General features: G+C 43.3%; 1 protein-coding gene across 1 annotated transcript in view; it reads left to right on the forward strand.

Moving 5' to 3' along the window:
• LOC308105137 (proteasome activator complex subunit 4B-like) overlaps positions 1–22,222 on the forward strand; it is a gene marked incomplete at its 5' end in the record, with an annotated part of 75,792 nt that overhangs the window by 37,076 nt on the left and 16,494 nt on the right. Inside the window, 19 exons of the mRNA XM_080455770.1 lie at positions 289–384; positions 570–625; positions 1,075–1,131; positions 3,660–3,715; positions 6,761–6,859; positions 7,069–7,131; positions 8,262–8,357; positions 8,581–8,712; positions 9,111–9,320; positions 9,507–9,643; positions 9,935–9,988; positions 10,497–10,626; positions 12,338–12,419; positions 14,684–14,837; positions 16,173–16,239; positions 16,417–16,542; positions 18,610–18,762; positions 20,008–20,112; positions 20,333–20,424. Of these exons, the coding sequence (XP_080311896.1) occupies positions 289–384; positions 570–625; positions 1,075–1,131; positions 3,660–3,715; positions 6,761–6,859; positions 7,069–7,131; positions 8,262–8,357; positions 8,581–8,712; positions 9,111–9,320; positions 9,507–9,643; positions 9,935–9,988; positions 10,497–10,626; positions 12,338–12,419; positions 14,684–14,837; positions 16,173–16,239; positions 16,417–16,542; positions 18,610–18,762; positions 20,008–20,112; positions 20,333–20,424 (1,965 nt within the window). The remainder of the gene's footprint in view (positions 1–288; positions 385–569; positions 626–1,074; positions 1,132–3,659; positions 3,716–6,760; positions 6,860–7,068; positions 7,132–8,261; positions 8,358–8,580; positions 8,713–9,110; positions 9,321–9,506; positions 9,644–9,934; positions 9,989–10,496; positions 10,627–12,337; positions 12,420–14,683; positions 14,838–16,172; positions 16,240–16,416; positions 16,543–18,609; positions 18,763–20,007; positions 20,113–20,332; positions 20,425–22,222) is intronic.

The raw sequence follows: 22,222 nt of genomic DNA on the forward strand, positions 1-22,222 counted from the left end.
ATAGCCGACCTACAAGCTCACAGTGAGCTTGTAGATCGGTTACTTTTGGGAATTTCCCCCAAGCAGAATAGGGATGCCAGTGTTCAAGTGGTTCATACTTTTTTTGACACTTGCAATCTGGTAGTGTCTAAGATGTTATTATAACCAAACCATGTACATTCATTAAACACACACACACACACACACACACACACACACACACACACACACACACACACACACACACACACACACACACACAGAGACAATGGCGTGTGAATTGACTGTGATATATGACTGGGTCCACAGGGAGGAGCTCTTGCAGAGTCTAGCCATAGTGCAGCACTGCCTTCTGGGAGCCGGGAGCATGCTGCCCCCTTTAAATGGACCACACGTACCTGACCTGTGAGTCACACACACACACACACACACACACACACACACACACACACACACACACACACACACACACACACACACACACACACACACACACACACACACACACACACACACACACACACACACACACACATTCAGAAATGCAGAGTATTGGTATGCGGTCTTCTCACATTCCGTGTTTGTTTCAGGGTTCCAACCCTGGTGAACCTGGGAGAGATGAACCTCTACATCGGCATCGACTACGGTAAATACACACATGCAAGCACACACACACACACACACACACACACACACAAATCCCTCATGTACACGTATGCACCTACACACAAACATATGCATGCAGAGATGCACCCACACACAAACAAACAAACAAACGCACGTGCACACGCACACGCACACGCACACACAAATCCCTCATGTACACGTATGCACGTACACACAAACATATGCGTGCAGAAATGCACCCACCCACACACAAACAAACGCACACACGCGTGCGTGCACACACACACACACACACACTCATCATGCATTCTGTCTCCATCGTGTGTGTGTGTGTGTGTGTGCGTGTGCGTGTGCGTGTGCGTGTGCGTGTGCGTGTGCGTGTGCGTGTGTGTGCGTGCGTGCGTGCGCACGTGTGTGTGTGCTTGTGTGTACGTGTGCGCATGTGTGTGCGTGTCTCCTCCCCTCCAGATGATTCCAGGGAGAACTACAGAGCATCCATCTGCCAAACCATGAGACTGCTGCTACGTGAGTCTGTCCCAACCATCACACTTCTGACACCGCTCCTCTCAGCTCTGTGTGTGTGTGTGTGTGTGTGTGTGTGTGTGTGTGTGTGTGTGTGTGTGTGTGTGTGTGTGTGTGTGTGTGTGTGTGTGTGTGTGTGTGTGTGTGTGTGTGTGTGTGTGTGTGTGTGTGTGTGTGTGTGTGTGTGTGTGTGTGTGTGTCTGTGTGGAGTCCCACTGTAGTGCAGAAACACTCATGTTTATATTCATACTGTATACTGTCAAAGTCAGGCAGAAACCTTGTATCTCCATCAGTGGCGGAACGAGTCGTGAAGTCGGGCCGGGAGGCAGAGCGCATGAACCCCCCCCCGAACCTAATGTGCAGTAACTGTAAATGTTTAAAAGAATTGGCACGGCAGCCCAACAAGTTCAAGAACAAGTACAAATTCAATTTCCATTCATATAAGTAGGCTAGGCGGCTATATTGAACTTCAATTTACTAACATAACATTATTGCAAACAGTGACAGTAAAAGTACAATAAATGAATAACATGGTAAATGCTGCATTTATATTGCGCTTTTATCCAAAGCGCTTTACATAGATTGTGCATTACATTCACCTATTCACACACACACATTCACACACCGATGGCGGAGGAAACCATGCAGGGCACCAACCTGCTCATCGGGAGTAATTAGGGGTTCAGCGTCTTGCTCAAGGACACTTCCACACTGACTCCGGGGGAGCCCGGGATCGAAACTGGGAACCTTGTGGTTGCCATCCGGCCGCTCTACAGGCCACTCTACCCCTGAGCCCATGCCGTCCCTGACCCAGATGAAGGTAGGGTAATGTTGGTAGTGTGGATTAATTGCAGTAACATCAGGCTCATCTGGAGTTGCAATAGGTGGAGGATGGGCGGCAGTGGCTCAGGAGCTAGAGCGGCCGCTTGGGAACCGTATTTTTTTTTCTTCCCGGGCTCCCCCAGAGTTATTGTCGAAGCGTCCTTGAGCAAGACACTGAACCCCTAATTGCTCCCGATGAGCAGGTTGGTGCCTTGCATGGTTTCCTCCGCCATCGGTGTATGAATGTGTGTGTGAATGGGTGAATGTAATGCACAATCATTGTAAAGCGCCTTCGATCTTCATCCAAGGTGCTTTACAATGATTGTGCATTATATAAATGCACCATTTACCATGTACATATAAATGCACCATTTACTAGTTATATATAAATGTACCTTTTAGGATGAGGACGAATAAAATATTCCCAGAGTGCCTGTTTCTTTTTTTTTCTTTATCTTCAAGTTTGTTAGCTGTATTTTTTATAGCCACTAATTCCGTTCATGATTCGGCTACATCGTTGCCATTGCTGCACCGTGCGGCGGAACCTGCATTCACACACTGTTGACAAATGATTGATGAGGATGATGACGTAGCAACGTGCGCCCTAGTCCTTACAAAATAAAGGTCTGTGTGATCATGTGACGGCCCGGGGCCCCTGGAGCCCAGCCTCCCCTGACGCTCCGCCACATATCTCCATATTTCAACTTTGTGTGCGTTTTTATTTTGTTGGCACATTAATGCCCTACTTTGTTGTATGCCAGTGTCGTGCAAATGTAGCGATACCGATCACACCGCGACACGTTGTGAGCTTGTAGATCGGCTAGATTTTTATTATTTCCGGATTTTATTTTGTGTGAAAGTCATTAACACATTGACTGCCGGAGTAGATAAATAAATAAATCAGCCCCTGCCAGCGATTTCATCGCTTTTCCACACCTTTCTTCCTTCACATTTAGATTCAGTACGATGCCCCCGAGCGTTGGAAAACACGGAGGTGTGTCTGTGGTTCCAGCGAAAAAGAAAACATTGCGACCCTCCGTTCTCTAGTTATTGGCAGTTGAATATAGCCTGTTCTCACCAAAAATGCAGAAGAAAACAAGGAAGCAGAGAAAAGGGAAATCCAGTTAACAAGGTTTTTTTTGCGATCACGTGATTTCCTGCTTCACTGCTTCACTGGGAGTAAAATGGTGACTCATAGGTTAGCGAAGAACATGCGTTAAAAAACTCCATTGGCGGTGTGGGCGTTGGATTGACATACGCCAAAACACGTCATTGACAGTCAATGTGTGTCTTTTGTGTGGGTTTTATAAATATGTAACTAATGAAAAGTATTAACACAAGCTTGTGACTAAATAATAACTACATTGGATCCATTAGAACACAAGCAGTGTTTTGTTTCTCATTTCCTAAAAACGTAACGGTTTTGGACATACAAGGTTTCCATCCGATAGCGACGATATACATAAACACTGTTATGTGTGTCTGTCCAAACCTTCACACTTCTGACGCTCCTCTCTCTCTCTCTCTCTCTCTCTCTCTCTCTCTCTCTCTCTCTCTCTCTCTCTCTCTCTCTCTCTCTCTCTCTCTCTCTCTCTCTCTCTCTCTCTCTCTCTGTGTGTGTGTGTGGGGTGCCTTTGTAGTGCGACAGACTCATGTTTATATGCATACTGTATATAAACACTACGGTGTTGTGCTTCTTTGACAATCAGATCACATTCTGGACCATTCAGAGGATGACACCAAGTCACTGTTTGTCATCATAAAGGTCTGTGTTCTTTTTTTTCGTGTGTGTGTGTGTGTGTGTGTGTGTGTGTGTGTGTGTGTGTGTGTGTGTGTGTGTGTGTGTGTGTGTGTGTGTGTGTGTGTGTGTGTGTGTGTGTGTGTGTGTGTGTGTGTGTGTGTGTGTGTGTGTGTGTGTGTGCTTGTGCGTGTGTGTCAATAGACACATTACCATTAAGCCAACCACTTGTCAATAGCTTGTACAGTACATACATCCAGATATACACATGCACACACATGCATGCACACACATACTGTACATGTGTGCGTGTGTCCAGAGATCATCTAGCAAGCTGCTGGACCAATCAGCATCAAGTCTCTAGTGTACGCTGCCAGTAGGCCAAATTAATTCTCCACATTTATATTTTTACATTTAAAAAAAATGTATATATTTATATTTTATAATGGAGGTCAGTTTTACCTTATTTTGACGATCCACAGAATTATTATTTCAACGCGGATGTAAACAAATGATGTCTCGGTGGAAAGACGAGTCTCTCTTCTTTCCACCGGAGAAAAAAACATTGTAACCGCGTAACCGTGTTCCGGGTGGATCCTTCTCTCGAAGTCAAGGCATCATTCATAGGTCGGCGAAGAGCTCCCTCTAGCGTAATCACTAAAAACACCCGATGGCTTAATACTATGTCATTGGCAGTCAATGTTAAATGAAGCACAAAATGGTGAATAATTACGTGTTATTATTTGTTTTAATTGGTTTAACAGAAAGTTTCCTGTGGGCCAGATGCATCCACCCTGTTTGAAACCACAGGCTCGCCTGGTCTTGTTTCCTTGTTTATTCTTTTTCTCTTGCTCCTCATTGATCATTTCCCAAACGTTCGTCAATAAGAAATTACACACTCTGCTCCCTGCAACAGCGCTGATTAGATTAAAACACTTTAACTTCCAACCACCATCAAATAACCACGTAACGCCAGAGTCAGTCATCTACCAGGGGTCACCAGAATGAAGCCACGGGGGAACGGGTACAGTCCACCGTTCCAATTTCGCTCAGTCCCCCACAATCAATATTTGTGATTCATTGTGTCTGGCACACTGAGCAATTTTAGACTAAATCCACCTGCAAAAGGTAACTGCAATTTCCTGAGAGAGAGATTGAAAAGAAGCTTGCTACATCCTCTTTTAAGCCCTTTCTCTCTCTCCCTCTTTGGTTTGACTTTTGTCCAGAATGGCTTTTTGATTGCTTGATTGCTTGATTGATTGCTTGATTGATTGATTGATTGATTGATTGATTGATTGACTAACAAGTTTGTTAACAGTAAATGTAGTACAGTCAAAAAGTTGCTAAAAGGATAACACAAAAAGCCTCAGGGGGCTTGTTTCCATTGTGGTCCATTGTACTCAATTCATCAGTACAAGACATGCAATTCATATAGTACAATACAATACAATACAATACATAATCGTTAAAAGCTCCATTAGCAGCAAAAGGTATATTTACAGAGAAAGGAGGGATTGGGGGAGGGGAGGGGGGGGGGCAGAGGATGCTACTACCAAGGTGTTCCAAGGTGTTCTACTATAAGCCCAGTTGTATTGTGAGGTCAGCCACACAGACAGGATTTGACTTGTCAGTCAGACCCTGTTCGCTCTGCACTTGCCCTTTTTAGCAAGCTAACAACAAGACCTAGCAATGTATTTAATGCTTTTATTTTTTCCCTAGAGACAAGCGTATATTGTTGCTCTCACTTGGTATTCCTGCCAATAGTGGAGGAACAGGCTTTTGCTCATTGTCAACGACAAAACTCTGGCCCTCCCAAAGAGCCAGGCAAGAGAGTAGCCTCGTTCCCAGCCTTACTCATTTGTGAAGAGAAAAGCCTGGTCACGACCTTAAAGGGATAGTTCACCCCCAAAATCTCATGAATTCATGGGGTGTGTAATTGATAGAAAATAAGTATTTTTTTGGGTGAACTACTCCTTTAAGCAGAGAGTGTCTATAGGGGCGGGACTTCCGTCGTACGCGTTTCCCCCGGAAACTATATTTTTCGACCAATCACAACACTCGTATCATTCACGGAGAATGTATACAGATTTGTAAAGCGTCAACGTCATTTCCTGGGGCGGTACTTCCGCCAAATTCCGGTACTTCCCTTTAGACATTCAACCGGCTAGGTCTTGCCCAGCGTGGGCAGAGAGTCATCTAGTCCATCAGTGGTTCTCACGCTTTTCTGGATCAGGGCCCACGTGAACATCTCGACAGTGTTCGCGCGGCCCACCCATCTGACCGCTTAACACGACAGCCTATCGGCTGTCGTGTTAAGCGGTCAGATGGGTGGGCCGCGTGCATTTTCAGAGCATGTTTCACAATTATTTTTTCAAGGTTTTAAAGGAGAAAATATATTTTTCATATTAATGTTATATTATCATCACAATCTTAGTGTTTTTGCCCAAAATTGGGCAACCACTTGGGGACCACCTGCAGTATCCTCACGGCCCACCGGTAGGGGCCCCGGCCCCACAGATTGAGAACCACTGATCTATATTCCTCATCATTAGAAAGCAGTTTGTCGGACCCCTGAGCTGCACTGTACTGTATAGCATGCAATTCAAGCTGTTGTCAAAACAGAATGTACAGGAAAAGCGCCAGGCACTTGGTATTCATGGAAAATTGCTTTCTAAGTAGTGCTAGAATGATTGCGCTCTACCGGCGAAATGGATAACATAATATACTGTAAAACACTGTGACTCACATACAACATGTCGATTTGACATCCCCACCACCCATACTGTGCATATTTCCCATTTCCTTTGCAAATATATACAGTATATGGAAATGGGGGTGGGGGGGGGGGGCACGCGTTATATAATCACCGTCATTTCATGAATTGAAAGCCTTTATGTAACTCTTTCACATCTGTTCACCACTTACAGTAAGCCCTATACTTCATAACACGTCACAAGCTTATAAAGAAGCAATTTTCACAATTAATGAAACATGTAAATAAAACATATATATTTTACTTAAAGTATATGTCTGTCTGTCTGTCTGTCTTTCCGTCCGTACATCCACTCACAGGTCATCAGTGACCTCATGTTTTTCCGAGGCACTCACAGAAAGGAGTTTGACAATCGGTGGAAGAGCTTCACGCTCGTCAAGAAGTCCATGGAGAACCGGGTGAGTTACAACAGTCAGTGTCCTCGCCGGACCCATTTTTATGGGGCGCGACTCGCGAGTAATAAATAGCGAGACCACCTCCAACTACCAGAGAGAGTGTACAAAATATAACCAAATACATTTGTACACTCACAGAGTTACAAATGCATAGATTAATTATTTATTAATTAATGTTAATATGTAAATAATATATGCCCCTCTTTTTTCAGCTTCATGGGAATAAACGTCACATCCGAGCGCTGCTCATCGACAGAGTGTTGCTGCAGCATGAGGTTGGTACCGCTACGCAGCACTAATGTTAACACATGAGGGAGACAGGGTGTAATGTTGAACCTACTGTACAGATGAGGGTAGATGGTGTTATTTTACATTCATTCTCAACCTGTGGGCCGTGAGTATATTGCCCGTAAGTAACTGGCAAAACACTACGATTTCAATGATAATATAACATAAAATAATGTAAAGTATTTACTTTTTCTTGGAAAAAAATAGTTGCCTTTGTGATACAGATAAATAGGAACTTAAAGCATACAACGTCAATTCCATTGATCCTAGCCGGAACACAATCGATTGATTGATTAAAATGAACATGCTCTGAAAATGTATTGAATGAAATAGCGGCCGTGTTAAGTGGTCAGTTGGGTGGGCCGCAAACACTTTTGAGTGGAGAACCACTGTAACATTGAGCCGAGTAGACAGGGTGGTAATGTTGGCCCTACAGATGAGGTCAGACAGGGTGGTAATGGCCTCTGTGATCAAAGCCTATCCGAGGACAGATGAGGTGAGGTCCAGCCTCACCCCATGAACCAGTGGCCAGTGCAGGGAGGCTCTATGTTTTTTAACTACCTTCAACCTGGAGCCCTATTTTGGATTTTCCAAAAAGGTTTTCCATATTAAAAAAAAGCTGATCTAGAAGCTCGCAACACGTTGCATCACGATGCGTTGTGAGCTTGTAGATCGACTATTTTCACGATGCGTCCTCACTGTATGACCAAGCTTATAGAGCTTAAAACCTTTATAGTTCATTGGCTGGAGTCCTGCAAGGGTCTATCTACCTGTACTAGTACTCCCCCTTTTTTCCCTCTCGCTGAAAATAGTCAATCTTCAAGCTCACACATGAATGTGTCGCTTCTTTGGGATGCATAGTGAGCTTCTAGATCTTCTATTTTTGCCACGTTTTCCACTTACCCCCGACTCTATTCTACTGGATTTAGATTGGTGGCCCATGCCTTCGGCAGACCCCTGTAGAAAGGGAGCCTGTAGATGAGGGTGCACGGTACAAAGGAAACAAAAAGGGGTACATCACATGTGCTTTTTTCTAATGTACATGTTGTTTCAAATGTGATTATGATGATGATGATGATGTTGGTGATGATGACGATGATATGGTGTTTTTCATTAGATGAGGAAGCTGGTGGTTGAAGGCAGTGAATATAAGGTGGTCCATCAGGACCTGCTCTGTGATCTACTACTGCTGTCTACCAGCACCTACAGTGAGGTAGACACACACACTTTTGTGTATTGTGTAGATGTGGGATACCTTTGTTTTTTATTCTTTCTTTTCCCCCTTGCCCCCTCCCCTCTCTCTTCTTTTTTCTTTCTCTTTCTTGAAACAACAAAGAACGACAGAGCTTTGTTGCACAAAAACTAATTTCCCCCACTGTTTTACACCTGTAAACCTGTGATATGTGACAATAAAGAGATGAGTGTGATGTCTGTAGGTGCGCGGCAGGGCTCAGGCTGAGCTGATGACAGCGCTGGGCATATACAGCTTCTCCTACAGAGACCTGACCCCCAGAGTGCTCCAGCTGGTCTCCCCAGAACACACCACTGGAACCCAGCAGCAGTTCAAGGTACCGCACACACGCAACGCCAGCATGTATGTGCATGTGGAAGATCTACATGACAAGATTACTTACCATGCATCTCAGCGCAACACGTTATGAGCTGGTAGATCTATTTTCAGTGCACAACATGCCTCGCAACCAAGTATAAATTGATTGATTAATTGATTTATTGATTACTTTATTTACTAATCTGGCATTAGAGTTTCACAAGTTCAGGTATCTTTAACTCAAAGGGATGTTCACCCCCCAAAAAATACATATTTTCTACCAATTACTCACCTCATTAAGCCTTGAATTCATGGAGATTTTTTGTCGCATTCCTAAGCCAATAATTTCTCTCTCTCTCTCTCTCTCTCTCTCTCTCTCTCTCTCTCTCTCTCTCTCTCTCTCTCCCTCTCCTTCAGGGTGCTCTGTATTGCCTGCTGGGTGTGTACGGCGGGGTGTGTCTGGCCAGTACGAGGGACTGGGACTGTGTGGGTGAGGTGTGGCCCGCACTGGTGCGCTGCGGCCTGTCGCCCTCCATGACCCTGGAGAAGGCCTCCATTGGTCGGCTGCTCGATGAAATCGTAGACAAGATCCACCGCCAACACGACACCATCGGCATCTACCTAACTGTGAGTGTCACGCACGCGTACCATTCTTGTACACGTTGCAGAGTAGTCTGCACGATTTTAAGCCAATTGTATATGTTTGTTTGCCTAAACAATAGCTGTTTGAAGGCATTAAAACTATTATTTTGCATTGTACAGTGGTCTCCCTTCTCAGTAGTTTTTTTGTGTTTGAACGCCTCACACTTGCAGGTGTCTGAGAGCTGCGCCCAGACAGCCAATGAAATGGCAGCGTCTCTAAACCCCGCCCCCTGTCTGGAGCCACCCACCGTAGAGGAGATGAAAGAGAGCATTCAGCGTCAGCGAATAAGGAACCTTGTTGCTGCCAGGTAGCCACTTACAATCCTATACTATTTATCAGCAGTAATAGAAGTAATGATAATTAGAGGTAGTGGTGGTGGTAGCATTAGTATTAGTGGTAATAGTAGAGAATATAAAATTATGAAGATAAGACTTGATATAGCAGTATTAACTAGAGCTGCGCGTGGGACTGCTTTCTTAGTCCCACTCTGGCCGGATTTCTGACCATTTCGCTGGTTTCATGTAGTACCACCGGTGGTTTCTTTGGCAGGGCTTTAGTAAAACTCTTAATCTAAAGCTGTAACGTTGTTCTTTTTTAGGAAATACGAGAAGCTGGTCAATGACCTTTTGGATTGCCTTGAAGACAGTGATCTGTAAGTTTACATCTCAACGTGAATGTGTGCTTTTATTACCCAAATAAAAAAAAGTATCAAAAAAAGTACCAGAGGAGTAATTTGTAATTATTTACTGTACATTTGAAATTTCGAACAAATTAACATCTGTGTGCATAACTTATGCAAGGACGTGTAGGTGGAGGGTTGTATTTGTTCATGTAGACAGTGTACATGGTACACAGTAAAACCCTGTTCATTTATGCATTTGTTACTCAGAGAGTAAACAAATTAGTTAAATGGTGTGTGTGTGTGTGTGTGTGTGTGTGTGTGTGTGTGGGGGTGTGTGTGTGTGTGTGGGGGTGTGTGTGTGTGTGTGTGTGTGTGTGTGTGTGTGTGTGTGTGTGTGTGTGTGTGTGTGTGTGTGTGTGTGTGTGTGTGTGTGTGTGTGTGTGTGTGTGTGTGTGTGTGCGTGCGTGCGTGCGTGCGTGCGTGCGTGCGTGTGTGTGCGCGTGGGTGTGTGCGTGTGTACTGTATGTTTGTGCTGCAGGCCGTGGAAGTTTGAGCACATGGCTGCAGATCTGCTGTCCCTCCAGCTGAGAGACGACCACCCGCTGCCTCCGGACGCTGTCCTCTACTTCACACAGGGCCTCATACACGACTCCATCAGCTTACGCAAGGCCTGTAACAACTACTGTCTGTCTGTCTGTCTGTCTGTCTGTCTGTCTGTTTAGACGCAGTGTTCAGTAATGGTAGTAACAGTGGTGGAAGAAGTACTCCGACTTTTTACTTAAGTAAAACTAGCGATACCACAATATAAAAATACCCTGTTACAAGTATAAAGTCCTGTATTCGAAGTATAGTATCGTAGTACTGTGAATGTATGTTTTGTAATAAATCTGCAAAGTAACTAGTAACTGAAGCTGCTGAATATTTGCCTCTGAGATGTTTTGGAGTAGAGGTATTAAGTATCAAAACATTTAAATTCTCAAGAAAGTAAAACTACCCTTAAAATCGTACTCAAGGATAGTAACTTGAGTTAATATTATACTTAGTTAATTTCCACCACTGAGTAGCAATAATGATAATAATAATGTTACAAAACTGTTACAAAGATGCAAAAGATGTAAAATGGAAAGAAATACAAACTAGTCTATAAAATACAATCATAGGAAGGCAAAGCGACCTCGTACAGAATCAATCAGGGCCATCTGCCTTGATCATGTTGGGGTTGAAGGGAGGGAGGGGGGATAGAGAGAGAGGAAGAGAAACACAAAGATGACGATGATAATAATAATAATAATAGTAATAACAGCAACAAAAACTACAATAGTAACAATGACAACAAAACAATAATAGCAGCTATTATAGCCACGGCATATCCACGGTTGTATTGCATGGAGACCCTCAAGTCGCAGCCGGGGGTCTGCAATCACGATCCATGGGAGCTCTCATAACAGTGAGCACATTATGCAGTTATGCAACGTTATGCAAGACCCCAAGGGAGAGATCACTATGCAAAGCCAAATTGTTTATTTTTTCTATGTCATTTTGTTGTGACGTGATGATGTCAATTGATGCTAGCAAAGCAATCATTTACTGTTCTGAAAAGAGCACGTTGTTACCTACGGTACAGCAGTGTGCTCTCAAAGTGGGGCCCAGAGATCCCCAGAGGGGTCCTTGATGGGGCTTCCAGGGCGTCAACCGGCAAAGCGAGGAACAGTTGAACCACTTTAACCATGTTTCTTACTATTTTCGAAACATTTTTTTTTTTTTTAAGAAAATGTATTGTTTTGAAAATTCTATCAAAACTAATCTTCTCTTATGGGGGTCCCTGGAACATGATTTGTTCGATCGGGGTCCATGGCCAAATATCAGTTTGGGGGGGTCCCACTGACCTACATGTACAGTACGTGTCACTCCCAGTGCAGAGGCACCTTGAGGAGAGAAAAAGAGAATGGAATCAACCTCTATCTACATCAATGGTTCTTCACCTGTGGGTTTTGGGACCCACATGATTTGGGGGGGGGGGGGGGGGTCCCCAGATGACAGTGAAGTGACAATTTAAGGACTTTTAAGACCTTTTTAATACCTAAAAAAATAAGAAATAATATTTCTTAATAATAAGAAAGAGGCCAACATTTTGAAAATAGCTGTTGCGAGGCGTTGTGAGCTTGTAGATCGGCTATTTCACAATATTTATCAGTGGAACCGAACTAAATGTAATGCCTCAACTCTTACAACTCCAAGTGCTTGTCAGGGTGGGGGGGGGGTCCCGGGGGGTCCCCAGTTCAAATATGATTATTTTGGGCGGGTCGCGGCCTGAAAAGGTTGAGAACCGCTGGTCTGCATTGTGCTGCGCTGACATCCATCCCCTGTTCTCTCCTGTAGGTGGCGATCTCTGCGGTGGCCGGCATCTTGAAACAGCTGAAGAGACCCAGGAAGAAAGTGTGCATGAAGCCTTCGGACATCAGTAGGTTTACAAGCAAACGCGCATCAAACGGTCACTTAAGCTCGCCGCACACACTTACCGCGTTTTACTGTAAATGTGTTATAGCTGTAGTAGGCTAACAAGGTCCCACTCTCGCCCCCTACTACTCCAATTACCGGTATCAGTCCAAGGCGAAAAGGAGCTCCTGTTTGGGTGCTTATATCATGATATATGAACTAATTGTATTGTAATTTCCCTTTGGGGGAGCAATAAGAGGCCAGATAATGAATTTTCATTGTCTTTCCATTAAAATGAATATTGCCTTAAATTAAAATCGTCTTTCCGTTTAAAGAAAAAAGAATTGCATGGCATTGGGGGGCAACTTCCCACCAGTGGGAGACCACCAATACTGAACGAATGTAGAACACGCACACGCACATGCACATGCACATGCACATGCACATGCACATGCACATGCACATGCACATGCACATGCACATGCACATGCACATGCACATGCACATGCACATGCACGCACATGCACAGAAATGAAAAACTACTGTAATAAGTCAAGTAATGTGACTGCATCCGTTTGCGTTTACTGTGTGTATGTGTGTGTGTGTGTGTGTGTGTGTGTGTGTGTGTGTGTGTGTGTGTGTGTGTGTGTGTGTGGGTGTGGGTGCAAGCGACATCATTACATCTTTGACAGCTAATACACCAGATGTTGTTGTGGTTGATGAAGAGTCCAGGGAAGTGTCTGTATTAGAGATGGCCTGCACCTTTGACCTTAGCCTAGAGGAAGCCTTTATGACCAAGGTCATTAAATACCAACCACTCCTACATACCACCTCAGAGCTGGGCTATAGGTGCAGACTATTTGTTGTTATATTTGGCAGCCTATAGGACATACCCACAGACTGGTTGTTAGAGGGTTTCAACAACTTGGGATGCCCCAAAAAGGAGGCAAAAAGGCTGGCAAAGTATTGTGCTGTCTCTGCTATAATTGGCAGCCCCCACATATGGCGGAGACGCTGTTACTTATACCCATAGAGTACTGAGTGACATGCTTATTGCATCATGAAGACTTATGCCATGATTTTGTGAATGTAACCTTACTGCACCTTTAATATTTGTGTCCCTGTATGTATTCTCCTTTATGTGGGCATAAATAAATGGTTAAAATGTAATGGTTACAATGTGTGTGTATATGAGAGGTAGACATTTTGGGGACAATTTTCCTTTTTTCACAAGAAAAAAATGTGTGTTATGGTTGAACTTTTTTTTGTTGTTGAGATTTACAATTAGAAAAAGACTCAGGTTGGGGTTATAGGCCTAGGATGTTTGGTTTAGTGATCACTGATTAGAGATATATGCCTGATTTACACGTAGTTGCGCGTTGGAGTCGTGCACCGAAAACTAGCTGATCTACAAGCTCACAACGTGTTAGATCTGTAGATTTTTCGGCTTTAGGCATGTGGTTATAAATGGCAATTAAAAGCAAAAATGGCATTAATCTAATCACTGTCTTAAAATGTCGACATCCTCACAAGTATACAGTGTAGTAATACAAAACTCTGTGCAGTGTTGATTTTGACAGCAAATTTTGATTTTGTCATAGTCTTTTGAATAAAATTCTGTTTAGTTTTAGTCATATTTTAGTCACCTGAAATGTTTTACTGTTAGTCTAGTTTTAGTTGACTAAATATCTTAAGATTTTAGTCGACTAAATCTACAGTTCATTTAGTCGACTAAAATGTATTTTTGGTGGCCCTTGATGGCGTTGCAATGGCTGATTTTACACTCGGGCGTTGCGCTCTGAAAATAGCCGATCTACAAGCTCACAACTCGTCGCAACACGACCCGTTGTGAGCTTGTAGATCTGCTATTTTTAGAGCTGGGTGGGCAGTCGCGTTCCTGGCGGTGCTCTCGTGGTCTCCCCTCACGGGGGGGGTCTGCCCGAGTCTGCCCGAGTGCAACCAAACATACAATGACTTGTCTTAGTTCTATTGGATCTCTTCTCCACTAAGCCCCTCACTAACATTTTAGTCTCGTTTTTATTTGTTGACGAAATTGTCAATATATTCATTCTTAGTTTTAGTCATCACATAACTTAGTTTTTATGTAGTTTTTCGTCAGTGAAAAAAGCTTGTCGACAGACATTTTTCGTCATAGTTTTAGTCGACGAAATTAACACTGCCTCTGTGTGTGTGTGTGTGTGTGTGTGTGTGTGTGTGTGTGTGTGTGTGTGTGTGTGTGTACTCTATGTGCGTGCGTGCACGTGCTCGCGCGCGCCTGTGTGTGTGCAGGTGGCACGGAGGAACCAGAGGGTTTGTGTGTGGGGGATCGTGCTGCTAATCGCTGGCTGCAGTACGACAGCAGTAATCTGCCTCTGACCCAGGAGCAGTGGGAGTCCCAGTGCTTCATAGAGAAGACCCACTGGGGGTATTACACATGGCCCAGGTAGGTAATAATGCTTATAACGGCACACTGCATGGGGTCACTTTTTTTCCAGTGGTGGAAAAAGTATTCAAATGTAAAAGTATAAATACTGCAATGTCGAAAGACACTCCCGTTACAAGTAAAAGCTTGTAGATCTGCTATTTTCAAACACTTTAGTACTTTTATTTTTGGCACTTTAAGTATGTTTTGATGCCACTACTTTTGTACTTTTACTCAAGTAACATTTTGAACCCCAGGCCTTTTACTTGTAACAGAGTATTTTCCTATTGTGGTATTGATACTTATACTTAAGTAAAAAATGTGAGTACTTCTTCCACCACTGCTGACTGAGTGAGTGAGTGAGTGAGTGACTGACTGACTGACTGATTGAGTGACGGCTCAGATGAATCTAGATCAGTTCACGGTTGACCCGGTGCATTGACTGACAGGATGTATCCAGATCGCCGCATGGCCAACGTAGTGACTTACTGCCTAGTTAGCATCCATCGACTGACTGACTGACTGACTGACCAGATACAGCTCAGTGGCTTCAACGTTCGAGGCGTGGAGTTGACTGACAGCCACTGACCCGCCCAGACTTTAACCCATTAAGACCTTTGGGGCTATTCAAAAATAGCAGATCTACAAGCTCATAGCTATGAGCTTGTGATTGATTATATATTCTTCTTTGAATCTTTGATTATATATATATATTTTTTAAAGCAAAGATTTAACTCAAATCTTTGCTTCTGGGGATTCTACAAATGTCTTCTAAATCCTAACAGTTTGTTTGAAAAAAATTATGTTGCTATAATATCAGTGGTTCTCAAACTTTTTCATGTCAAGAACCCCCAAAATGATATGTATTTGGCCGCGGACCCCCCCATATCAAAATATTTTGTTCCAGGGACCCCCAGAAGCAAAGATTTGAGTTATAAATGTTCGCTTTAAAAAATATATATTGAAAGAAAAGAAAAAAGCCACGATTTTTCAAAAATAGCAGATCTACAAGTTGCCGCGCTATGAGCTTGTATATCTAGCTATTTTCGAATAGCCAAAGAAATCAAAAAATGACACAGATGCGTTCCCGGTCTTTAAGGGTTAAGGCCGAGCGGCTGACTTAACAGGCTTGGCCTAAGTAAAATATCTGCTGTACGGATGGTTGGGCTGACTGACTGACTGCCTGTCGTGACGCGCGGGCGGCCTGCTGACTAACTGACTTTTTAATCATTCATTTATTCTGGGTGCTTGTGTGGAGACAGTATCCATCCATCCACATTGCTTTGTGTTGATATCTATAAATCATAGCAGCCATCACAGCAGATCCTGCCATTGTCTCCCTCTCCTCCTGTACAGAGAATTGATGATCTATGCAACTTCAGAGGAGCCGACGGAGAGCTGGCCAAATGAGGAGATGAATGAGGTGTGTGTGCGCGCACACGCACACACACGCACACGCACACGCAAACATACACACACACACACACACACACACACACAAAGAAAAACAGACACTCACCCCAGTACTTTGTTTTCATTATCAAAATTCTATGTATGTGTGTGTGTGTGTGTGTGTATGTGCGTGTGTCCACACGTGCAGGGTGAGAAGATCGTCTTTGAATATTTCACCGATGCCGAGTTCGTGGACCAGCTGGTGGAGTATTTGTCTCTGGAAGAGCGCAAGGGCAAAGACAGCTTCAGCCCCAGACGGTTCTGTCTCTTCAAGGTAAAAGACTCGTCGGGGGGGGGGGTCATTATCAGTGACTGTGATTAGTGTGACAGCCTTAACCACTTGAAGCCTATAGCCTCCCTATTCTGGGGTGAACATTTGACCAAAAAAAGCAGATCTACAAGAGGGGAAAAAGAGCACACCATGTACAGAGGCAAGTCGTGTCCATTTGACTAAGTATAGAGGGTTATTCACACAAAGTCTGCAAGATACTCCAACTGAAGAATAACTTTGTGTGTGTGTGTGTGTGTGTGTTTATTTATCGACTGTCTCATCAACACCGAAACCAGATTTTTTTGCTTTTGATGCCATGACGACTCATAGAGGTTAGACTCCATATTTGGGCGTAGCTGCATTGGGAACTCCTTAGATGGTTATGGCTGAGTATAAAAGGGGCAATCGCAGCCACAGAGACACACGTGTGGACCAGCGACCTTGGAGTAATACAGCCAGCCAACTCTCTTCAGATATTGGGAAATACAGAACTATTTTGTCAAGATCATTTTAGTTAAGTTCTAATTGAACTACTGCAGCCTGTTTTGACTCGACCAACAAACTGAACTTAACTCCCGAAGCTATTTTTCATCCCATTCGAGCTGAGAAGTTCTTGCCGGAGAACGCCTTGCAGCAGAGACAGAGACCAAGTTCTCAGTTAACCCTTTTTAAATAGTTTTGGATGAAATGTTGCTCTGGGGGTTGCATGTTAAAGGAGGATCAAAGAGAAACAGCCATGTTGTTGTGGCAGTGGGGCACAATATGTACTCTTTTGGAGGGCACATCCCCGATTGTCTAAGTTGTTACTACCAGTGTAAATGTGACATCGGGGATGAATTTATGGATGTGCACGTCTTTAACACAGTGTCTTTGCGATGGACGAAGTTGTCCTCAGTGACAGCTGGAAGAGAACATCCCCCGGAGATTCCCTCCATGCGCGTGGGCCACACAGCTGCGCTCATAGAATATACGGTCTATATCTGGGGCGGGGCTGAAGTATATAATATGCCAGAGAAAAGGGCCAGCAACAGGCAGGACCAGAACGACTGCAGCAACGTTCTTTATGCATTTGATGTCGACGCCCACAGATGGTTCAAGCCTGAGGTTTCTGGGACTGTTCCAAGTCCGAGGTGGCGCCACTCGGCCTGCGTCTTGGGGAAGGTCATTTATATCTATGGAGGAGGATACAGCCACCTGGCTGGGGTTGGATTCTATGATGACACCTACAAGTTGGACACCACCACAATGGTCTGGGCTTTAATTGACACCAGGGGCACTCCGCAATCTTGTTCAATATGGCAATCTGCCACCATCATTGGGACAAAGATGTTTGTATGTCGGGCATTTGGGTATAGCAAGTTCCACAACTCCATCAGAGTGTTTGACACAGAGACCAACTGCTGGCTGAGCACGCCTTCTGCACAGTTTCCAGACCAACGCAAACGTCATTCTGCCTTTGCCTACAATGGAGAGCTGTACATATTTGATGGCGACAGACGTAATTGGATCTACTGTCATAATGTGTGGAAATTCAGTCCAGAGAAGACCTCCTGGAACAAGGTTAAGCCCAAGGGGCAATACCCATGGCCGTGCCAGGCCAAGTTTTACCAACCTTGCACAGTGGGGAATCGTGTCATATTCCTTGGAGAAGACCAAGAACCGAACCTTTGTATCTTAGATTTAGGTCCTAGTCTGAAGACGTTATGCAAGCTGGCAGTTATTCAGTACGGTCTGGAGCAGTCTGAACTCCCACACAACATCAGGTGGGAACTGGCAGCCATGACTATCTGTCCCTCAGCTGCTCACGAAGGCGGTCGCCCTCTTTCCTCTCCTCCTGACCTTATCTCCCCACCTCTCCAGCCTCTCTACACTGTACGACGCCTTGGGAGTGAGAACGGGTTGTAGTATGTAGCTGTATAGTAGTAGAGCAGGGAGGGAAAAAAATCTAAGACTAAATAAGCATGTCAAAGAGAACACTAAAAAGATCAAGATAATGTTCTGCGTCGTAACAAAAGAAAACACCTCCATCCATATCCATGTTTTTTTTTTGTTTTCTTTTTTGATGGACAGGGCCTGTTCCGTAACTATGGCGACGCCTTCCTGCCGTTACTATGGCCACGCCTGGAGCAGCTGGCGGGCGACTCCCATGAGAGCTCCCAGCGCTGCGTGTGTGAGATCACTGCAGGCCTCATCAGAGGAAGCAAACACTGGAGCTTCACCCAGGTGACGATCAGCACCAATATATATCTATATATGTCAGGGGTGGGACATTTTTTGTGTGTGTTTTTTAACGCCCTACTTGATCATCATGCAGCGTCACACAAAAGCATCAAAATAAGCAGATCCACCAGCTTGAAAAGCGGCGCGAAGCGACCTGCAACTTTTGCAACTTTTCTGCAACTTTTGCTTTTGAATCCTACACAATGTTAAAAGTGTAATTTAGCTAGCATGTTATTTATTTGTTTATCTGGTATCCTATAGTTTCAATGTACGGATTATTATTTCGATAGTACGTTGTTTAGACCGATGCTTGGTTCTTGGTTTATCTGTGACTGAGTGATTTAGCGGACGCTCTCATCCAGAGCAAGCAAGGTAAACACATCAAATGCAAGACACAGTACGCTAGTTAGTGCCACAGTAAACTAGGATCACAGGTAAACCAAGTGCATCAGTCTAAACAATAATTATGAAAAATAACAAAATGTACATTGAAACTATAGGTAGGCTACCATGGAAATAATGAACCTAGCATCTGTCTAATTAACATGCAAATCCAACTTTTTTTTTTAACGTTGTGGTCAAGAAAAACTAATTTAAGTAACAAAAACATGAGAATTTGTTCTTATGTTTTGACCATGTCCACGTGGTCGTCACATCTAGGTCAAGTGTAGATAATCGCTTGTGCGTGCGTGTGTGCGTGTACAGTGTGCGTGTGTGTGTCTGTCAAGGTTATAATAGTTTTGGATTTTTCATTTTAGTTTAGTTTTAGTTTGTTTTAAATTATTGTTTTCTAATTCAATTAGTTTTAATTCGTTTCTAGAGCAGATTTGCTAGTTTGTATTCGTTTTTATTTTTGATAATGCTAATAGTTTTAGTTCGTTTTTATTAGTTTCGGTTCGTAATTTATATATACATATACTTTCGGCCCTTTTCAATCCTGCACCCAATAACAAATAAGTCAGGTGCAGGATTGAAAAAGGCCAGAGTAAGTATTGTGTAATAAAAACTCAAGAAAACAAACATAAATCAGTTACAGATCAAGTTTCAATAAATTGACAAAAATGTAAACTAAGGTCATTTTGTCTATAGTTTGTTTTAGTTAGTTTTGTAAAGACACAATACATGTTTGTTAGTTATTGTTTTTTTTACATTATAGTTGTTGTTTTTTTCAGTTAATGAAAATGTTTTTTCAACTTTAGTTTTCGTTATTTTATTCGTTTTCGTTAACTATAATAACCTTGTGTGTAGGTGGAGAAGTTGTGGCAGCTGTTGTGTCCACTCATCAGGACTGCGTTAGCCAACATCACTGTGGACACCTACACAGACTGGGGCACCTGCATCGCTACTGCCTGTGTAAGCACATAAATAATTATGATTACTATACAGGATATCAACATTTTAAAACATTGATATTATGAATGGCCTAAGCCTAAAGCTGTTAACATATGTTCGCCTATAATGAGTAATGACATGCCCAACATAAGGATCAATTATGAATCAATTATTTTGTTGAATGAGTTTGATCAACTGTTGCACCGTACATGATTTGACCATCTGCTGTGTTGTTCCATAGGAGGGTCGTGACCCCAGGAAGCTCCACTGGCTGCTGGAGCTGCTCATGGAGAGTCCACTCAGTGGGGAGGCAGGTTCCTTCAGAGATGCCAGGTCTGTGTGTGCGTGTGCGTGTGCGTGTGCGTGCGCGTACGTGTGTGCGTGTCTGTGTGTTTGTGTGTGCGGCAGGGATGGGACGATAATCTACAAATAGTTATTATCGTTTATCGCTTTGTCGTATATATATATATATATATATATATTAGGGCTGGGACTCGATTAAAAAAATTAATCTAATTAATTAGAGGCTTTGTAATTAATTAATCGCAATTAATCGCATTTTAATCGCATATCAATATTTGACCTGAGAACAGTGAAAAAAATTTTTTTCAAATGGATTTTGGCATACGTCTTTAAGTACATGTACTCAAGAACTGTACTTAAGCACAATTTTGAGGTATTTGCACTTGACTCTCGAGTATTTCCAATTTCTAATACTTTTACTTCTACTCCAGTAACTCCACTATATCTCAGAGGCAAATATTGTACTTTTTACTCCGCTACAATTATTTGAAAACTTTAGTTACTAGTTACTTTGTAGATTTCGATTATTATTATAAAACATTACAGTAACCATGTGAAAATAGCAGATCTACAAGCGCAAGGCATTGTGAGCTTGTAGATCTGCTATTTTCCACCACTGGAGGCTGGTAGAGTGTGTTGTTGTTACTGTTGTTTTATAGTAGTTTAATTAATTATGAATAAAAATCGTGCGCATGTGATCCGCACCGCATCGTGGAAGCCCCCCCCCCCCACCAGCGCACCGCCGCCCCCCCTAAACGGGACAAACGCGCGCGTAGGGGGGGGGGGGGCATCCATTACAGATTCTGATTTGCCCGGCCAACATTATCAAGCAGGCATCATGTTTTCATGCACTGTGCTGGCTGCTATTAACTTTGTTTATATATATATATATATATATATATATATATATATATATATATATATATATATATATATATATATATATATTGTGCATATATCGTGTATTGTGGTTCATATCGTATCATATCTTTGTGTACGTGTGCATGCATGTTTGTGTGTGTATGTGTGTGTGTGTGTGTGTGTGTTGTGGTGTATATTTTCATGGGCATCTGACTTCAGACAATATTTGGTTTCCAAATCAGATTTCAGAGCACAGTAGGGGTAACTGGAGCCACACTGAGATAGAGTGTCCCACAGCAATAACACCTCTCCTCTCCTCTCCTCTCCTCTCCTCTCCTCTCCTCTCCTCTCCTCTCCTCTCCTCTCCTCTCCTCCTCTCCTCGATTATAAGGACACATTCAAGTATCTGACAGTGTATAAAGTCACCATACCAACTTTGATGAGGCAGTGTATTGTGTATTGAAAAATTTAAATACTGAATACTTGAGTACATATACTACTTACTTTACACCATTGGTTCTCAAAGTGTGGTCCGGGGACTCCCAGGGGTCCTTGGGGGGGGGGGATACCAGGGGGTCCCCAGCAAAATGTGTTAATATAGCGTCACAATAATTTGAACCACTTTAATATATTTTATACTTTGGCTATTTTTTTTTTAAATCCCTGGAACAATAAAAAAAATTAGATGGGGGGGAGTCCTAGCCTGGTTCCAGACGAATCTGCCTTTGCAAAATTGCATCGCACTTTAGCCCTCGGCAGATTAGGTCTGGCCCCCCTCAATAGAGATTTCATTTCTCTCCCTCCGAAGTCGTGAGGGACCAATCAGGGCCCAGTATCCAAATGTGGGCGGGCTTATCACCTTATTCGGAGCAACGACGCACAATGCAGGAGACTCATTTTCAGTTTTTCACAACAAAGATGGACGCCGCCATAGCATCGGTAGTAAACGCGTTAGAAAATATTTCTT

The sequence above is a fragment of the Gymnoscopelus braueri genome (assembly GCF_963280865.1).
Source record: "Gymnoscopelus braueri genome assembly, chromosome: 17".
Lineage (NCBI taxonomy): Eukaryota > Metazoa > Chordata > Actinopteri > Myctophiformes > Myctophidae > Gymnoscopelus > Gymnoscopelus braueri.